The sequence below is a fragment of the Papio anubis genome, chromosome 1 (assembly GCF_008728515.1).
Source record: "Papio anubis isolate 15944 chromosome 1, Panubis1.0, whole genome shotgun sequence".
Lineage (NCBI taxonomy): Eukaryota > Metazoa > Chordata > Mammalia > Primates > Cercopithecidae > Papio > Papio anubis.
In genome coordinates this window covers 76,538,377-76,557,173 of record NC_044976.1, presented here as the reverse complement: position 1 = coordinate 76,557,173, position 18,797 = coordinate 76,538,377, and the positions used below count along the sequence as shown (strand labels likewise).

At 37.3% G+C, this 18,797-nt stretch overlaps 1 protein-coding gene across 2 annotated transcripts in view; it reads right to left on the bottom strand.

The window, feature by feature from the left end:
- Window positions 1-18,797, bottom strand: part of GIPC2 (GIPC PDZ domain containing family member 2) — a 96,751-nt gene that overhangs the window by 55,423 nt on the left and 22,531 nt on the right. For both annotated transcript variants that reach the window (XM_021943303.2, XM_003892102.5), the window contains exon 2: window positions 8,341-8,526. In XM_021943303.2, the coding sequence (XP_021798995.1) occupies window positions 8,341-8,526 (186 nt within the window). The remainder of the gene's footprint in view (window positions 1-8,340; window positions 8,527-18,797) is intronic.

Below are 18,797 nucleotides of genomic sequence, written 5' to 3'. Positions count from 1 at the left end.
ATTTTAAGCATGTCATTATATTTATACTCCAAATAATACTATAACGTAGGTGCTAATGTTCCCACTTGAGAGAAGGCTCAGAAAAGTTTAATGCCTTGGCCAATGTTACACAGCTGGTAAATAAGTGATCTAGCTAAGACTGAAAGCAGGCCTATCTGATTCTAAAGTCCATGCCCCTATGCACCACACTGCAACGCCTCTCTCACCATGGAATGCCCACCCTCATTTGAATACCTACCACACTGTCCTACTCTGACTTTAACCTACTCTTATTTCCAGCCAAGTTAAAAACATATCAAGTGCTCACTTCAGCAGCACATACATTAAAATTATAATCACACAGCATGGTCTCTGCACATGGTGATACACAAACTCATGAAACATTCCATTTTGCTTATCTTGGCAAAAAGAAATACAGGAAGGATAAAACAGAAATTAATAAAATGGGTTATCTCTAAGGAGTGTGGAAAAGTAATGAGATAGAAGAGTTAGGAGAAGGAGTGACACATCTCTGAATGAATTTTTAAATACAGTTTGATTTTTTTTTAAGAGACAGTGTCTTGCTCTGTTTTCCAGGCTGGAGAGTGGTGGCATGATCATTGCTCACTGCAACCTTGATTTCCCCAGGCTCAAGCAATTCTCCCACCTCAGCCTCATGAGTAGCTGGGACTATAGGTGCATGCCACCATACCCAGCTAATTTTTTCCATTTGCTGTAGAGACAGCGTCTCACTATGTTGGGGTCAAGGGACTTTCTATTTGTTGTAGAGACAGGGTCTCACTATGACTGGGGTCAAGTAGACCCCAGTGTCTGTTGCTTCCTCCTTTGTGTTCATAAGTTCTCATCATTTAGCTCCCACTTATAAGTGAGAACATGCAGTATTTGGTTTTCTCTTCCTTCCTGCATTAGTTTGCTGAAGATAATAGTCTCCAGCTCCATTCACGTTCCCACAAAAGACATGATCTCATTCTTTTTTATGCTGCATAGTATTCCATGGTGTATATGTACCACGTTTTCTTTATCCAATCTGCTATTGATTGGCATTTAGGTTGATTTCATGTCATTGCTATCATGAACAGTGCTGCAATAAACATACACATGTATGTGTCTTTATGGCAGAATGCTTTCTAATCCTCTGGGTATACACCCAGTAATGAGATTGCTGAGTCAAACGGTAGTTCTGCTTTTAACTCTCTGAGGAATTGCCATACTGTTTTCTACAATGGCTGAACTAATTTACATTCACACCAAGAGTGTATGGTGGGTGGTTCCCTTTTCTCCGCAACCTCACCAACATCTTATTTTTTTACTTTTTAATAATAGCCATTCTGACTGGTGTGAGATGGTATCTCATTGTGGTTTTGATTTGCATTTCTCTAACGATCAATGAGGTTAAGCTTTTTTTTTTTTAATATGATTGTTGGCCACATGTGTGTCTGCTTTTGAAAAGTGCCTGTTCATGTCCATTGTCCACTTTTTAATGGAGTTGTCTTTTTTTTCTGGTAACTTTCCTTATAGATGCTGGATATTAGACCTTTATCAGATACACAGTTTGCAAATATTTTCTCCTATTCTGTAGGTTGTCTGTTTTCTCTGTTGATAGTTTCTCTTGCTGTGCAGAAGCTCCTAAGTTTAACTAGATCCCATTTGTCAATATTTGCTTCTATTCTGATAGCTTTGGTGTCTTTGTCATGAAATCTTTGCCCATTCCAATGTTCAGAATGATATTGCCTGTGTTGTCTTCCAGAGTTTTTATAGTTTTGAATTTTACATTTAAGTCTTTAATTCTTCTTAATTATTATATATGGTGTAAGGAGGGGTCCAGCTTCAGTCTTCTGCATACAGCTAGCCAGCATCATTTATTAGCTGCATATGGCTATCCCAGCATCATTACATAGGGAGTCTTCCCCATTGCTTGTTTTTGTCAGCTTCGTTAAAGATTAGGTGGTTGTAGCTGTGCAGCCTTATTTCTGGCCTCCCCACGCTGTTCCATTGCTCTATGTGCCTGTTTTTGTACCAATACCATGCTGTTTAGTTACTGTAGTCCTGTAGTACAGTTTGAAGTCGGGCAATATGATGCCTCCAGCTTTGTTCTTTTCGCTTAGGATTATCTTGGCTATTCAGGCTTTTTTGCTGGTGCTATTCCATATGAATTTTAAAATAATTTTTTATAGTTCTATGAAGAATGTCATCAGTAATTTGATAGGAATAGCATTGAATCTGTAAATTGATTTAGGTAGTATGGCCATTTTAATGATATTGACTCTTCCTATCCACAAGCACAAAATATTTTTCCATGTGTTTGTCTCTTCTCTGATTTCTCTGAGCACTGTACCAGCTAATACAAAACATACTTACACACAGACCAGTGTTACTATAAAGCAATCACACAAAGAAGCCAACATAATAACCAGCTAATAAAACACAGATAGGATCAAATCCACACATATCAATACTAACTTTGAATGTAAACAGGCTAAATGTCACACTTAAAAGGCACAGAGTGGCAAGCTGGGTAAAGAACCAAGACCTAATTGTATGCTGTCTTCAAGAGACCCATCTCACACAAAATAACATCCAAGATTCAAAATAAAGGGATGGAGAAAAAAATGTACCAAGCAAATGGAAAACAGAAAAAAGCAGGGGTTGTAATCCTAACCCTGTTTTGTTTCAGGCAAAACAGACTTCAAAACAACAAAAATCAAAAGAGACAGAGAAGGGCATTATATAATGGTAAAAGGGTTCAATTTGACAAGACAACCTAACTATCCTAAATATATATGCACCCAACACAGGAGCACCCAGATTCATAAAGCAAGTTCTTAAAGACCTACAAAGAGACATAGACTCCCACAGAACAATAGTGGGAGACTTTAACACTCTACTGACAGTAGTAGACAGATCATTGAGGTAGAAAATTAAGAAAGATATTCAGGACCTGAACTCAACATTGGACCAAATGGATCTGAAGGACCTCTACAGAACTCTCCACCCAAAAACAACAGACTATACATTCTTGTCATCACCACATGCCATATACTCTAAAATTGACCACATATTATAACTGGACATAAAACACTCCTCAGCAAATGCAAAAGAACTGAAATCATACCAAACATCCTCTTGAACCACAGTGCAATAAAAATACAAGTCAAGAAAATTGCTAAAACCCATGCAATTACATGGAAATTAAACAACATGCTCCTGAATGACTTTTGGGTAAATAGTGAAATTAAGTCAGAAATCAAGAAGTTATTTGAAACTAATGAGAACAAAGATACAACATACCAGAATCTCTGGGACACTGATAAGGCAGTTTTAAGAGGGAAACTTATAGCACTATACTGCCCACATTAAAAAAGTTAGAAAGATCTCAAATTAACTACCTAACATCACAACTAAGAGACCTAGAGAACCAAAAACAAATCAACTCCAAAGTTAGCAGAAGACAAGAAATAACAAAAACCAGAGCTGAACTGAACAAGACAAAAAAAAAAAACATCAAAAGATCAATGGATCCAGGAGTTGGTTTTATGAAAAAAAAAGATAGGCCACTAGCTAGACTAATAAAGAAGAAAAGAGAGAAGATCTAAATAAACACAATTAGAAATGATGAAGAAAACATAACCACTGACCCCACAGAAATAAAAATAACCATCAGAAACTACCATAAACACCACTATGCACACAAACTAGAAAACTAGAAGAGATGAATAAATTCCTGGACACATACACTCTCCCAAGACTGAACCAGGAAGAAACTGATTTCCTGAACAGACCAATAATGAAATTGAATCAGTAATAAATAACCTACCAACCAAAAAAAAGCCTAGAACCTGATGGATTCACAACTGAATTCTACCAAATATACAAAGAAAAGCTGGTGCCATTCCTACAGAAACTATTGAGGAGGAGGGACTCCTCCCCAACTCATTCTATGAAGCCACCATCATCCTGATACGAAAACCTGGCAGAGACACAACAAAAAAAGAAAACTTCAGGCCAATATCCTTGCTGAACATTGATGCAAACATCCTCAACAAAATATTTGCAAATCAAATCCAGCAGCACATCAAAAAGCTAATCCAGCATGATCAAGTAGCCTTCATCCCCAGGATGCAAGATTGGTTCAACGTAATCATATCAATAAATATGCTTCATCACATAAACAGAACTAAAGACAAAAACAACATTATTATCTCAATAGATGCAGAAAAGGCTTTTGATAAAATTCAACACCCTTTCATGTGAAAAACTCTCATCAAACTAGGTATCGAAGTAACATACATCAAAATAATAAGACCAATCTTTGACAAACCCACAGCCAACATTATACTGAATGGAAAAAAGCCAGAAGCATTTCTCTTGAAAACCAGCACAAGACAAGGATGTTCTCTCTCACCACTCCTACCTAACATAGTATTGGAAGTCCTAGCCAGAGCAATCAGGCAGAAGAAAGCAATAAAGGCCATCCAAATAGGGAAAGAGGAAGTCAAACTATCTCTGTTTGCAGATGACATGATTCTATATCTGGAAAACCCAATAGTCTTGACCCAAAAGCTCCTTCAGCTGATAAACAACTTCAGCAAAGTTTCAAGATACAAAATCAAGATACAAAAATCCCTACTAGCATTCCTATACACCAACAGCAAAGCCAAGCACCAAATCGAAAGACAATCTCATTCACAATTGTCACAAAAAAAATAAAATACCTAGAAATACAGCTAACCAGGAAGGTGAAAGATCTCTACAATGAGTAAATATTTTAATGACTTTGAAAATAAAAATTTTTATGGAGAAGCTAAGAAATAACCCTGTGGGGCAGGATGACAATTAGAGGCATCATTACAAGTTCTTTTTTTTTTTTTTTTTTTTGAGACATAGTCTCCCTCTGTCGCCCAGGCTGGAGTGCAGTGACACGATCTCGGCTCACTGCAACCACCACCTCCCAGGCTCAAATGACTCTCCTGTCTTGGCCTCCCAAGTAGCTGGAATTACAGGTGTGCACCACAGCTAGCTAATTTTTGCATTTTTAGTAGAGATGGAGTTTCACCATGATGGCCAGGTTGGTCTTGAACTTCTGGCCTCAAGTTATCCACCTACCTCAGCCTCCCAAAGTGGTGGGATTACAGGTGTGAGCCACCATGCCTGGCCCAATTCATAACTTCTAATAAACACGTTCTCTAATTCTACCACTGAAAGGATCTAGAAATAATGCACTCCAGTAGCAATGTCTGAGCATGGCTAACACTAGAACTTGACTTCAATGTATGAGCATAGCTAACACCAGAACTTGACTATCAATCTCTAGTAAAAATCAGAGCTTCTAAGAGAAATAGTTGATTCTAGGCCTGGGGAAAAGGAGATACAAGAACATCTTGTTGTGTTCTAGAAAGTAAGAACCTACTCAATAAAATGACAGGAGCCATGTCAAAAGGACATGGGGGCCCACTTACAGGGATTCCTGCAGGCCAAGTCTCAGGAAATTTGAGCATCAATATAATGGTTAATAATAGACTATAACCCATTGAGTAAAATATAAAGTCATGTACCCATGTTGACAATAAATAAGGGCAGCTTTTTCCCTATCATAAAATGCTTTCAGAGAAACATATAAGGAGTGATGGAATTATAAAAATCATCATTTTTTCCACCATTATAGGAAAAATTAATTTAGGCAAGACTCATCAACAGATACTAAATTTGTGCCATGCAAGTAAAGAAACAGGATATTTTCATGATATCAAAGCATCTCTCCACAATTACTTATCATAAAGGAAAATAATTTTGTAGTGAAAAAGACTGGTGGACACTACCTCAGACAAGTGACAAAAATTAACGTCACAAACAATGAGACAAACCAGTATCACGTACCTTCTGATGTGCTGCACTGAGAAGGACACAGCATCACTTACGTAATTTTCCTGCCAAAAATGCACAATCTATTTATCAACATGAGGAAACATCAGAAAAACCCAAATTCAAGGACATCCTATAAAAGGCTGAGGAACTATTCTAGATTAAGGAAGACTAAAAAGACATAAATGAAATACATGATCCTAAATTGGACCTGTATGAGGGGAAAATAATGAACACAATTAGGACAACTGATAAGCCTACAATGTGAACTATAGATTAAAAGTATTATATCAATATCAGACTGTATGAATTTCATTACTGTACTGTAGTTATATATAAGAGAATATCCTTGTTCTTAGTAATTACACTCTGAAGTACTAAGGGGTAAAGAGTACATGTGTGTGTGTGTATAAGACAGAACAAAAAACTCAAACGTGGCAAATGGTAAAAATTGGAGATTTGGATAAATGATGTATGAGAGTTCTTTGTATTATTATTGCAATCTTTATATAAGTTTGAAATTATCCTCTCCCAATTTTTAAAAAATTTCATCAACCATGTGTACAATGTAATATGCATCTCTCTTCTAAGTTGAACAATATGTTGGCAGTTTAGATTATGCCTTGCTTTCTCCTTTGCTAACATGTCCTATGTCTCCACAGGGTTAGTGACTAGTACTCTGAGGCAAGCACATGTTTGACAAAGCATTTTTTAAAAAAATACAAAGACAAGCTCTGAATGTCAGAGGCGAAGATTTTAAAAATCCACACATGTTTGTGAAACTTCCAAGCCCTTCTCTGCTGCCTGTGCCTCATGTCCTGAGATTCCCTTGGATAATCCCATATGACTTTCCCAGTCACAGATTTTCCATTTGGTCACTCACACAACCTTCAGCACAGTCATATCTTTTGTAGAGCTAAAAATAGCCATTCTATCAAGTGGGAAGCGAAAGTCCCATTTACAGTCAGTTAAGATAACTTCCCTAAGATTATTTAATGGTGATAATGCATCAGCAAATCAAGATTTGGACAAAATAAAGGCATAAAATATTCCCTGTTGCATGAAGTCTATCATTAATTATTAGTTGAGTGAGTAGAAGTGCCAGCTCTGAAGTCAGACCTCATAGATCCAAATCCTGAATTTGTCCAGCTGTTTAACTTTGGGCAAGCTACTTAACCTTCCTGATCCTGTTTCCACATCTGTAAAACAGGGTTGGAAATAGTACCTATCCATGGATCTCATAGGCATCTTTTTGAGCAAAAGAAGCCAAAAATAGTAGAGTATATATGATTATATGAAGTTCATGGCAATAGATGCCAGAATAATGGCTACTTTGCAGAGAAAGATTATTGACTGGGAAGGGGCACAAATGAGCCTTCTGGGCGGCAGAAATGCAATTTATCCTGATTTGGGTGATGGTTACACAGGGGTGAGTATGTAAACATTCATTAAGCTGTACATTAAAAATGTCTTATACTGCAACAAAAAAAAATACAAAGAAAAAACATTACACCAACCAAATAGAATTGTGAGAATTAAGTGAGAAATTGTATGCAAAGTGCCTAGTACATGCATTCAACATAAGTCCGTTATTATTATAATTATTACAATAATAGCATTGTCATTTTTAAGAGATGAGCTTACTTTTCTCCTCAGTTCTTATTTTCACACCATTTCAAACTTTTCTCTTGCCTTTGAAGCTCTGTGTTGCTCTCTTTGTATTTGAATAAAGAAATTACAGTTGGCCCTCAGTATCCATGGGGGATTGATTCCAGGACCCATCATCAATACCAAAATTCCACTGATGTTCAAGTCCCTGGTATAAAATAGTGTAGTCTTTGCATATAGCCTATCCACATCCTTCTATATACTTTAAATCATCTCTAGATTATAATACCTAACACAATGGCAATGCTATGTAAACAGTTGTACCGTATTGTTCAGGAAATAATGACAAGAAAAAAGGCTGCACGTGTTCGGTACAGATGCCACGTTTTCCAACTATCTTCAATCTGTGGTTGGTTGAATCCACTAATACAGAACCTACAGATACAGAGATCCAACTTTACATACTTCCTAAAATTTTGAACAGCACTTTTAAAGAAGTGAATAAGGCCGTCAAAAGTATGAACAGCTGGAAATAACACTAATTCAATGGAAATAAGCCTGAAATTCATCAGATGTTAAAACCTACAGACATGGAAAAGCTTACATGGATAATAAGTAGGCACCAGGGTTAGACTTTCCTTTCAGTTAGTTCCAAATTCTAGGGGAAGTTTAAACTAAAGGGAAGAAATTAAGAAAACAGTAAACACAAACTGATGTCTGAACATTTTTCAAATGAAAGTGAAACATTACTAATTCATGCATCCTTGCTGAGCTGGCTCTCACTCTGAAGATCATTTCTAACTTTCTTTGGCCTGGTAGATTTTCTTAAATGTTATCCTCAATTAGGTTACACTGTGATTTTTTAAAACTTACCTTTATAAAAGCATAGCCAACACCATTATCTGTAATGGTGACACCAAGTGAATCCTCAGATTTACACACATTCACTTCTTTTTTGATTCCTTTCACATGGGCAAATATGAAATCTTCTAGTCCTAGTTGTCCTCCTAGGAGTCTTTCCATGTCAATTCTAGGTGTGTTTAAAGTGCAATATAAGATCTGCAAAGAAAAACAAAATGTCAGGTCCATTTCCACTTGGAATACATCTGACTGTTAATTTATTTATAAATATTTATTGACTGGAATACTCCTCAATTTACAATGTAAAGAGTTACATCATAAAATGTGCTTTTATGTTGGCTAGAGAGATTCTGGGACACAGTTTCAGACAGTAGCATTAGGTAACATGTATTGAGGGTTTCCTGTAGGCCAGGCTTCACGCTAGACAATTTATATCCCATTATCTCACTTAATCTTTACAGTAACTTTATAAAGTTCATTAGTATCACCATATTACAAATGAGGAAACTGAAGCCTGGTAAAAATAAGTAATTTGCCTAAGGTCACACAGCCAGTACTTGTCAGAGCCAAGGATTTGAGTTCAGGTCCCACCAATTTCAAAGTGGTTTATGCCAAGGGACCTGACATTTTACAAGCTGAAATCAAAGGTTATAGTCCCAAAGGTCTGCATCATGCACACACTACAATGAAAATATAGGCAAGCCTATATTTGAAAGTTGGTAAATACATTTTTTAAATATAGACAAATTTATTTATCTTGCATTATAGTGACTAAAAAAAAGCAATTTAATTAGTGAATGAGGTGTTAAAATCAGTTTTTTTTTTAACTAAAATGAACTTTAAAGACTATTAACCCAAACCCTTAATTTAAAAAAAGGGGGATGGGGTTCATGGAATTGAGGTCTGGAGATTTTAAAACAACTTGTACCAATTCGTGTGACGGCAAAAAGAGAGCAAAAAAGAAACCAAATGGTAAAAAGTTGTGTGGGGATTTCAAAGGGGCTTTTTATGTACAGCAAGTCTTTCTTTGATCTCATTTTCCTTCAAAAATATGACTCATTTGACTAAAATGTGCAGTGCTACTCAAGTTTGTCAGCCATAATCTGGGTAACTTGTGGGGCCCAAATTACAGAAGAGAAGCAGGGTTGAAAAGATACCATCGGTTAAGAAGCTAAGTTCAACAAACATGCATTGAGTAGCTTCTATTTAACAAGCCAGAAAAGGGCATTTTAATATGGCTGTTTCATGCCAAAATGACTAAATGAAATTTATCAGGTAATGTCCACCATAGACATTGCAAGCCTCTTCCTCCATCCCGGGTCCTGACCTCAGGCCTCACTCTCAACCCTCTCCCAGTATCCTGGAGTTTCACACCAGTCCCAGTTCCTACCAGAACCTTGATTGAGCCTTAACACATCCATAATCTGCATCCCGCTCAGAAATAGGGTGCACTTACTACTTACTGAATGGCTTTTTAGGCCATGTCAAAATGTGTCTGAATCAGAAGAGCTTCATAAAATAAAGCTCTCCCTGCTATACAATCAAAGGTTAAGAATGTTCAGCCAAGCTCAGAGCAAATCCCAGAGGTGTGTTAAAGGAGCTAGTGATGAGGACAAAAAAAAAGGGCCACTGGCTACAAAATAGTGAATGCCTACAGGGAGCAACTATGGCCCCCACCTTGTCCTCTTTTCATCCCAGTCTTTGGTGAGTCTTCAATTTAACCCTTTATGTTCCCGGCAAGTGCAAAATACATTCAGCTTTGTGAATAATAAGTTTTTGCACATATTCTCTAATGTAAAAATGATATTGTTTTCAGGGGAAAAAAGTCAGTTAAGTCAAGAATGGTGCATATTTCTGATCCTGACTGTAAAATCAATGGCATATTAGTTTGCTGACAAAAATCACTGTGAATGGGTAGGGGGAAAGGGAGTATGTGTAGAAAACAGCTTTTCTGACTCTCCTTCACAAAATGATGGGAAGTAAGTAGAAGAAACAACGTTTTTCTCCTTCTCCGTTTTTTTTTTTTTTTTGCCAGTGAGTCTCTCCATGGTATTCATAGTGGGTCCCAAACACCACCAGTATAAAAGCAATTTACCCATTAGCTAGGAAAAAAAAAAAAAAACATTAAAATACAATGATGGTATAACAGGATAGAGAAAAACAAAAAGGAAAAAAAGGAAATCTCACACAAACTGAACTTCTAATGACCAAGCCTCTTCCTTTGCTTCCTTTCTTTCAACTTTTTACATGCTTCACTACAGAGCAAACATTAGATTTCCTGCAGGTAGAAGAACCCTTTTTCCATCGTGCTTCCTCCTGTGCAGAATAACATTCCATTCTAGACAGCCAAAAGTTGGCAAGCAGGGCATTAGTTTCTTTTTTCTGGAAGGAATGGAGCCAGCTATATCTTTCAGTAATGGAGCTCCATGGGAAGCTGTTTTGAAAACCTGTAGGAATGTGATAGCCACTGCAAGGTGGAATAAGAGCAGCAGGTAACTAAAGCTCCACAACTTCAGATCAGTTCTTCACAGGAGAATAAGAAGCTATCACAGTATCAATGCACAACTATCAGCAAATATACCTCTAAGTATATGAAAAAAGGTCTAGAAATTCAAGCATCCTCAAAGATTTTATATTTTGAACTGCAAAATAAGGAAGTGATTCACTAGTTTCTAAAGAATGCAAAGTTCCTGCTCATCCGCTCATCAAAAGGCAATGAACATTTAAATCAAAAGGAACCTCAAGAATCTACTGTGAGCTTTCATACCCTTCCTCATACTCATATGACAGAGAAGAAAACAATAAAATTAACGGTGAAGTGGCCATATTATCAATGCTCCTCTAAGAAATATTTGCTTCCAGAATCTAAGTACGCTACACAACAGGCAGTGAAGGGCAGCATTTAACTTTTTTGTGTATATATACATAAAACACTCTCTGATGGACAAACTAAATCAAAAAAGATTTGGAAAGTAAACTCATAACAAGGTATCACAGAACATAGGGAAAAGGACTGATTCAGTAGATGTAATCTTAATGATGTTTTTCACTGTAAAATGAAATCCTTAACACCTTCTGGGGTAATCTGCATTTGTTGCTTTACTGCCATCATTGCCTATTTCTACAACTGATGGAGTACCCATGACTATTTCATTTTCTAGAGCATCACTGCCCAATAGAAATACAATGTAAGCTAAATAATTTTAAATTTTCAAATAGTCACAGCAACAAAAGTAAGAAGTAGCTGAATTAATTTAATTTACAATTATATAACCCAGTATATCCAAAATATTGTCATTTCAACATATAATCAATATAAAAATTATTAAGACAGTTTACATTTTGTTAATTAAGTTTTTAAGATCCAGCATGTATTTACCCTTACATCTCGTCTCGATTTGGAAGAATCAGCTACATTTAAAGTGCTCAGTATCCAAATTCGGCTAGTGGTTACAATATTGGGCAGTTCAGTTTTAGAAAGTCATGTCTTTAGGCTGGGCACAGTGACTCATGCCTGTAATCCCAGGCTTTGGGATTACTTTGGGAGGCTAAGGTGGGCAGATCACCTGAGGTCAGGAGTTCGAGACCAGCCTGGCCAACATGGTAAAAACCCATCTCTAAAAATAAAAAATAAAAATCAGCCAGGCATGGTGGCAGGTACCTGTAATCTCAGCTACTCAGGAGGCTGAAGCAGGAGAAAGGCGTGAACCCAGGAGGCAGAGGTTGCAGTGAGCTGAGATTGCACCACTGTACCTCAGCCTGGGTGACAGAGCAAGACTCTACTTAAAAAAAAACTTTTAATAGGTAGGGATTTTGTCTTATTAGTCTTATTTGTCTTATTGCAGGGGTCCCCAACACCTAGGCTGCAGACTGGTACCAGCCCTTGGCCTGTTAGGAACCAGGCTACACAGCAGGAGGTGAGTGGTGGGCAGGCAAGCATTACTGACTGAGTTCAGCCTTCTGTCAGATCAGCAGCGGCATTAGACTCTCATAGGAGCATGAACCCTAGTGTGAGCTGCACATGCAAGGGATCTAGATTGCCTGCTCCTTATGATAATCTAATGCCTGATGATCTGAGGTGGAATAGTTTCATCCCGAGACCATCCCACTTGCCCCAATACATGGAAAAATTGTCTTCCATAAAACCAGTCCCTGGTGCATAAAGATTGGGGACTGCATGCTTATCACTCTGCCTTATCTATATGGAAGACAGACTAATTAAAGGAGAAAGCTATTGCCCTTTAGGGCCAGAAGATGGAGGGCCCTGAATTGTCATTATTGTGCTAGACATCAACATCTTTGGTATCTATTCCCTTTTCCCCTAATTTTCCTTGGGAAACTTCTCTTCCCCATTTAAGCCATATGGTAGCTTGAGTGGGAGTGACCACATCCTCAGGTTTAAATTGCTTAATGACTACCAATTTAGGCCAAGAAAATCCAAGAATGAACTTATTGGGGGTTTGGGGAAAGAATCCTCTTCTCTTTTCCATAGAGGCTACCAAATGGTGGTTCTCTCTCCCTCACTTTTTCTAAATTATATGAAGTCTAAAATGACTGCAGTTATCACTGCAAACATTAGAAGAGTGGTCCTGGCAACAACGCTGACATGAGGAAAGCAGAGCCTCCAGCTCCAGTCTTACTTCAAGACAGTCAGGGGTGGACACTGGAAAGTGTCCACTCTTTGCCCCTCTTAACACAATTCCCAGATGTGTACACATTGCAAGCACCTTGGAGGAAAATGACTCACATCCCCTGTTCCAGGCATAAAAGTGAACTAGCCTAAGTGGTGGTTTAGGTGTAAGCATGTGGCCCAATGCCAGCCTATAAGACATAGGAGGAAGATGCCCAGGAAGCTCTGGAAAAGATTTTTTCACGCCTAACAAAGAAACACAGAAAGAGATGGTCCCTTTCTTCCTCTGTATGTTGCTTCATCTGTGTGTGGTCTAGGAATTTCTACCACCATCTTCCTGCCAGCTGAGAAAGATACCAAGAATGGCAAAGCAAAAAAATGAAATAAACCTAAGTCCTTAGTGACATCGGTGAGTTGCTCAGTTAACCAATTTGGAGCCCACTCTACCTCTATTATTTATTTTGAGACAGGGTCTCACTCTGTCACCAAGACTGGAACACAGTGGCATGATCATGGCTTACTGCAGCCTCAACCCCCCCAGGCTCAAGTGATCCTCCTGCCTAAGCCTTCCTAGTAGCTGGGACCACAGGCACACACTACCACACACAGCTAATTTTTTTATTTTTCATAAAGACATGGTCTCATCATGTTGCTCAGGCTGGTCTCAAACTCGTGGGCCTAAGCGATCCTCCTGCTTGGCCTCCCAAAGTGCTGGGATTACAGGCACAAGCCACCATACACAGCTCTCTTTTATGTAAAATAATAAGTCATCTTGTTTTAGCCAGTTTGAGTAAGTAGTTTTCTGTTACTTGCAGCTGAAAACACACTATCTGATACACAGTCCTATCCCAGAATGTTTAGTTACATGAGTCAATAAATTTCACCAAGTCATCCTGGGTTGGATTTTCTATTACTTTCAACTAAAAGGTTCCTAATTGATAGAATCATTATGCCTTGTATCTTTATAATTCTTCATAATTTAAAAGTTCTTTCTGCCTACCATCTCATTTTATCCTTTAAAAAATATCTAAAGTACATGGTGAATTGTGTTTCTTTTAATATACTGAGGTATTATGGCATCCTAATTTCATATTCTATCACCCCTAACAAAAATTTCAGACAATCCCTCCTCCTTATTTCCAATATCAGTAAAATAAATAAATTGATAGACTAGAACAGTCTCATATTTGTAATGTGTTAAATAGGAAGAAGAGAAAAAGAAATGTAAGAGATGAAAATAATGGATTAAGAGTTAAGAGTTCTGGATCTAGTTCCAATTATCTCAGGGGGTTTAGTTGAGTCGTTTGGCCTCCTTGATCCTCATGTAAATTGTGGCATTATTAAAGTTTGGTCTACATCAAATGGTCATTTTTGTAATGTATAGTGTATACTTTTTAAACTAAAAAGCTCTCAGGAGGCTGAAGTGGAAGTATCGTTTAAGGTCAGGAGTTCAAAACCAGCCTGGTTGCCTCAGCAAGACTACATCTCTTAAAATAAAACAAAATAAAAAATTATCTGACACATGCCTGTAGTCGCAACTACTTAGGACTGAGGCAGGAATATTGCTTGAGCCCAAGAGTTCAAGAGTGCAGTGAGCTATGTGCTATGTGCTACTACACTCTAGCCTGGGTGACAAAGCAAGATCTTACCTCTAAAAAATAAGTAAATCAATAAAAAGGCTCAATTTAAAGGTTTTTATTATTATTCCTGCAATACAGGGCTTTTTGAACAATCATATTTATATTTATGCTTGAAAGCTTCTTAAAGTGCATGAACTTTCCTGAAGTATCAGATTTTGCTCCTTTTTAATATCATAACCAGGATAGACTGCATTTCTCCTCATAAAAAATTATCCTTCAACTTTTGCTGTGGTTGAAGGATAACTTGCAGACAATTTTCTTGCTGTGCATTTATATTAAATTGCTACTTTCTTCAGTATTTTCAAATTCTTACCACATGGTTATGATTATTCATCATTGAAACTCAATATGGCTAGGAAGATAAAAGTATGAACTATCGCACAGAGCCATTAATATCAATTAATATTGCTTTTTCTCTGGTGGCACCATTATATACTCCACAATGTGCTTTGTGAATAGCATTAAATAAATCATTTGTCATTAGCGTTTCAAAAGATATTCTGGTCCACAAACAGGTTAACAAATCTCTCCCAAAACACATCAAATTCATGTTTAAAACTCCAGGAAGTCCACTTTCAAGTTTCTTTTGTTGAATGCTTTCCTTAAACAGGAACTGAGCTGGCCAAAGATTCTACATGTTCCAAAGATCTCTGAACAAATTATGGGCTTATGCAGCTAGAGTTACATTATTTGTATATGTGATTTTAAACATAAGCAGTATTATTATTTTTATATGACTACCCTCCTACATCTCAATCTACCCCCAAAATTTTGCTTACTTTTTTATACTATATCTCAAATAAACATTATAGAAATATCAGCCAATGTAATTATAGAAAATAAAGAGAAAGTCCGGGTGTGATGGCTCACACCTGAAATCCCAGCACTTTGGGAGGCCAAGACGGGTGGATCATTTGAAGTTAGGAGTTTGAGAACAGCCTGGCCAACACGGTGAAACCCCATCTCTACTAAAAATTTAAAAATTAGCCAAGTGTGGCGGCGTGCACCTGTAGTCTCAGCTACGCAGGAGGCTGAAGCAGGAGAACGGCCTGAACCCAGGAGGTGAAGGTTGTAGTGAGCTGAGATCGGGCCACTGCACTCCAGCCTGGGCAACAGAGTGATACTCCGTCTCAAAAAAAAAAAAGGTCCGGGCACAGTGGCTCACGCCTGTAATCCTAATACTTTGGGAGGCCAAGGCAGGCGGATCACGAGGTCAGGAGATCAAAACCATCCTGGCTAACACAGTGAAACCCCATCTCTACTAAAAATACAAAAAAAATTAGCCAGGTGTAGTGGTGGTGGGCACCTGTAGTCCCAGCTACTTGGGAGGCTGAAGCAGGAGAATGGTGTGAACCTGGGGGGCGGAGCTTGCAGTGAGCTGAAATCGTATCACTGCATTCCAGCCTGGGCGACAGAGCGAGACTCCATCTCAAAAAAAAAAAAAAGAGAGAGAAAAGAAACCATACTTTCCTCAGGAGTTAGTACCACATATTTATACATAAGAAAACCAATAAGGTTCCTTTGTTAGTGACTAAGGTTTTATCTGGGTTGTTCTTATTATCTAAGTCTCAGAGACTTTTCCTCAAAGAGAAAAAAAAAAATGATTATTTGACCTCCATCTAAATTACTGTCCTTAAAGTTATAGGAATTAAAAACAATCTGAAACTAAGAATAAAATAATTATGGGGGAGAAAAAAAATAGTCATGTACCCTAAGTGCTTGAAAAGAAAGGATCAGCTCTGCCTAAGCCACAGGAACAGAATCACATTGCTCAAAACTCTTCCAAAAAGCTCTGAGTGTCTCATGCTGCATAATCGTCCCCAAAATATTTGGTAAATGTGTCATATCAAGGAACTTCTAGAACTCAAACTAGTCTTCAATTACATGCATAGACTGGGCAACTGCTTGTCTCTCTTATCTGTACAGTTTGGATACTGGCTCCCACTTCCAGTGAAGTGCTGTTATCGTGTAAGCAAATGAGCTGGGGAGAGAAAGGTCAGCAAGGATTTTTTTCAAAATCAACATTAAGCTCCAAGAAACAATGATTACTTAACATACCAGCTACTTTCATGTTACCTCATTTAATTATCAACAACAATTTTATGTGAGATGTATCATAATACCATTTTTTTATAGATTAGAAAACAAAGGTTTAGAGGGGAGAATGGCTTGTATAGGGTCACATATATATAGTAATTGATGCAACTGAGACTCCAACCCTGGTTGTCCAACTCCAAGATGTTTTCCCAGCAATGCCTCTCTGACACCTATTCTCTGTGTGGGGACGTCTAAGTTACTGGTCACTTCCTAATGCGTTAGCTGAACTAAATCCTTGTGAGTCAAGTCATGAAGACAAGTATCAATATGCCCTGTGCAGAGAAGAAAACCAGCTCAGACATGTTAAGTGATTTGTGTAGGGTCACATAGCTAGTGAACGACAAAGTCAGAACTAGAATTCAGGCTTTTTCTAACCCATGGTACTGTAGCTGTGATGTAAATATAAACTCAGCTTTGAATTTAAAAGTTTTAGAAGACAGGCATGACAGCACACACCTGTAGTCCCAGCTTTTCAGGAGGCCAAGGTGGGAGGATCATTTGCACTCAGGAGTTCGAGACAGCCTGGGCAACTCAGTGGGACCTCTTCCTTTCTTAAAAAAAAAAAAAAAAAAAAAAGAAGAAGAAGAAGAAAAAAGAAAAGAAGAAAGAAGAAGAAAAAAGAAAAAGAAGAACGAGAAGGAAGGAGGAGGAGGAGAAAGGAGAGGAAAAGGAAGAAGAGGAGGAGGAGCAAAAAAAATCTTTCTAGAAGAGACTATACAGTTTTATACTCTATGTGGAGCCAAATACATTGTGTTCATTTAATAAATCCCTCACTTTCTAAAAGGAGCAAGACAGTTTGCATAAAATAACTATTTATAATTAGATTTTAAAAGCCAAACATATTATACAGTAAAAATAGCAATAACATATTAATTTAAGTTATTATAAATGATTTTAAAATTTATTCCCACTAGTTTTAAAAATGACTACATTTGTTTCTTTGTATTATAAACACAGTAATTTAAAATCTCAGCCTATTATTTTCCCAGTATAATGCATGTACTAAATTTCTAGGATTTGTTTTTAAATATGCATCATTTTATATATACAGTGCCTTTGACTTCATCTTGTCAATAGCTATAGTCATCTAGAAACAAGTTTCACAGGCTGGAAAAGATATAAAATTGGCGTCAAGACAGGTATTTAGAAACATGATACCGTATGCTCTATTTAGACCTTCATGAGCATATTGTATAAAGCCCTGTCCTGAACTGTGTAGAACTTTCTATAAATGATTCACTTCTAAATTAGCTGCCCTGGGTCAGCAGTGGCAAGCCTTAAATAAAAGGTGAATCATCACTCTTTGTACTCTTCTCCAGTAGAACTACTTTTTTCAGTATTACTAATGCATAAAATAATATGACAAATAAGAATTCTATCCAAAAAAAGAAAAACAGTCAAATTCATATTTTGAATCTACCAAATGACTTCCCAGAATAACCAAAAGAACATTTTTTTTACTAATGCAATCTAATAAAGGGAACTGTGTATCCAAGAAAATCAAAATCCCAAAGCAATCCTTGAGACACAAGAAAAGGATCAAGAATTGGAATAGGTATTGGTCTTGCCTTTGTGGACATTACACAAATACTAAACCAACAAATAAAATAAATCAAATGCATATAGCCATATATATATCATCCTCTCCCACAATCATTTTACTCTCAGAGGAGATACCTGAGCTTAACCTAGTCTAATAATGCTGCAACATTGCATGCCAATTTGAAAGACATCATAAATCACTGCTATTTCCCCGTCAGGTGCTGTTACATTTTCCATGCTTTCTGAACCACTTATCTTCTTAAAAGCCTCCTCTTGTTTAACACTAAACATGGAAGAGATTCTAAACAGGCAAGGAGAGACTATAACAGGGGACATTGTATATGCTGGAATAGGATGGTTTATGAAACATCATAGTTATACGTTATAATTATTAGTAAAGAGATTAGTAGATTAAATGTTCCAATTTACCAAACAAATATACAAATATAACTTGTAAAAGATTGTCATTAGACCTCAAAAGGATTCTTAAACTTTAAAATTTGTTGGGCAGAAGTTTACAGAGCACTGTGTTCATTTTGGCCCACGAGGTTGAATTCTAA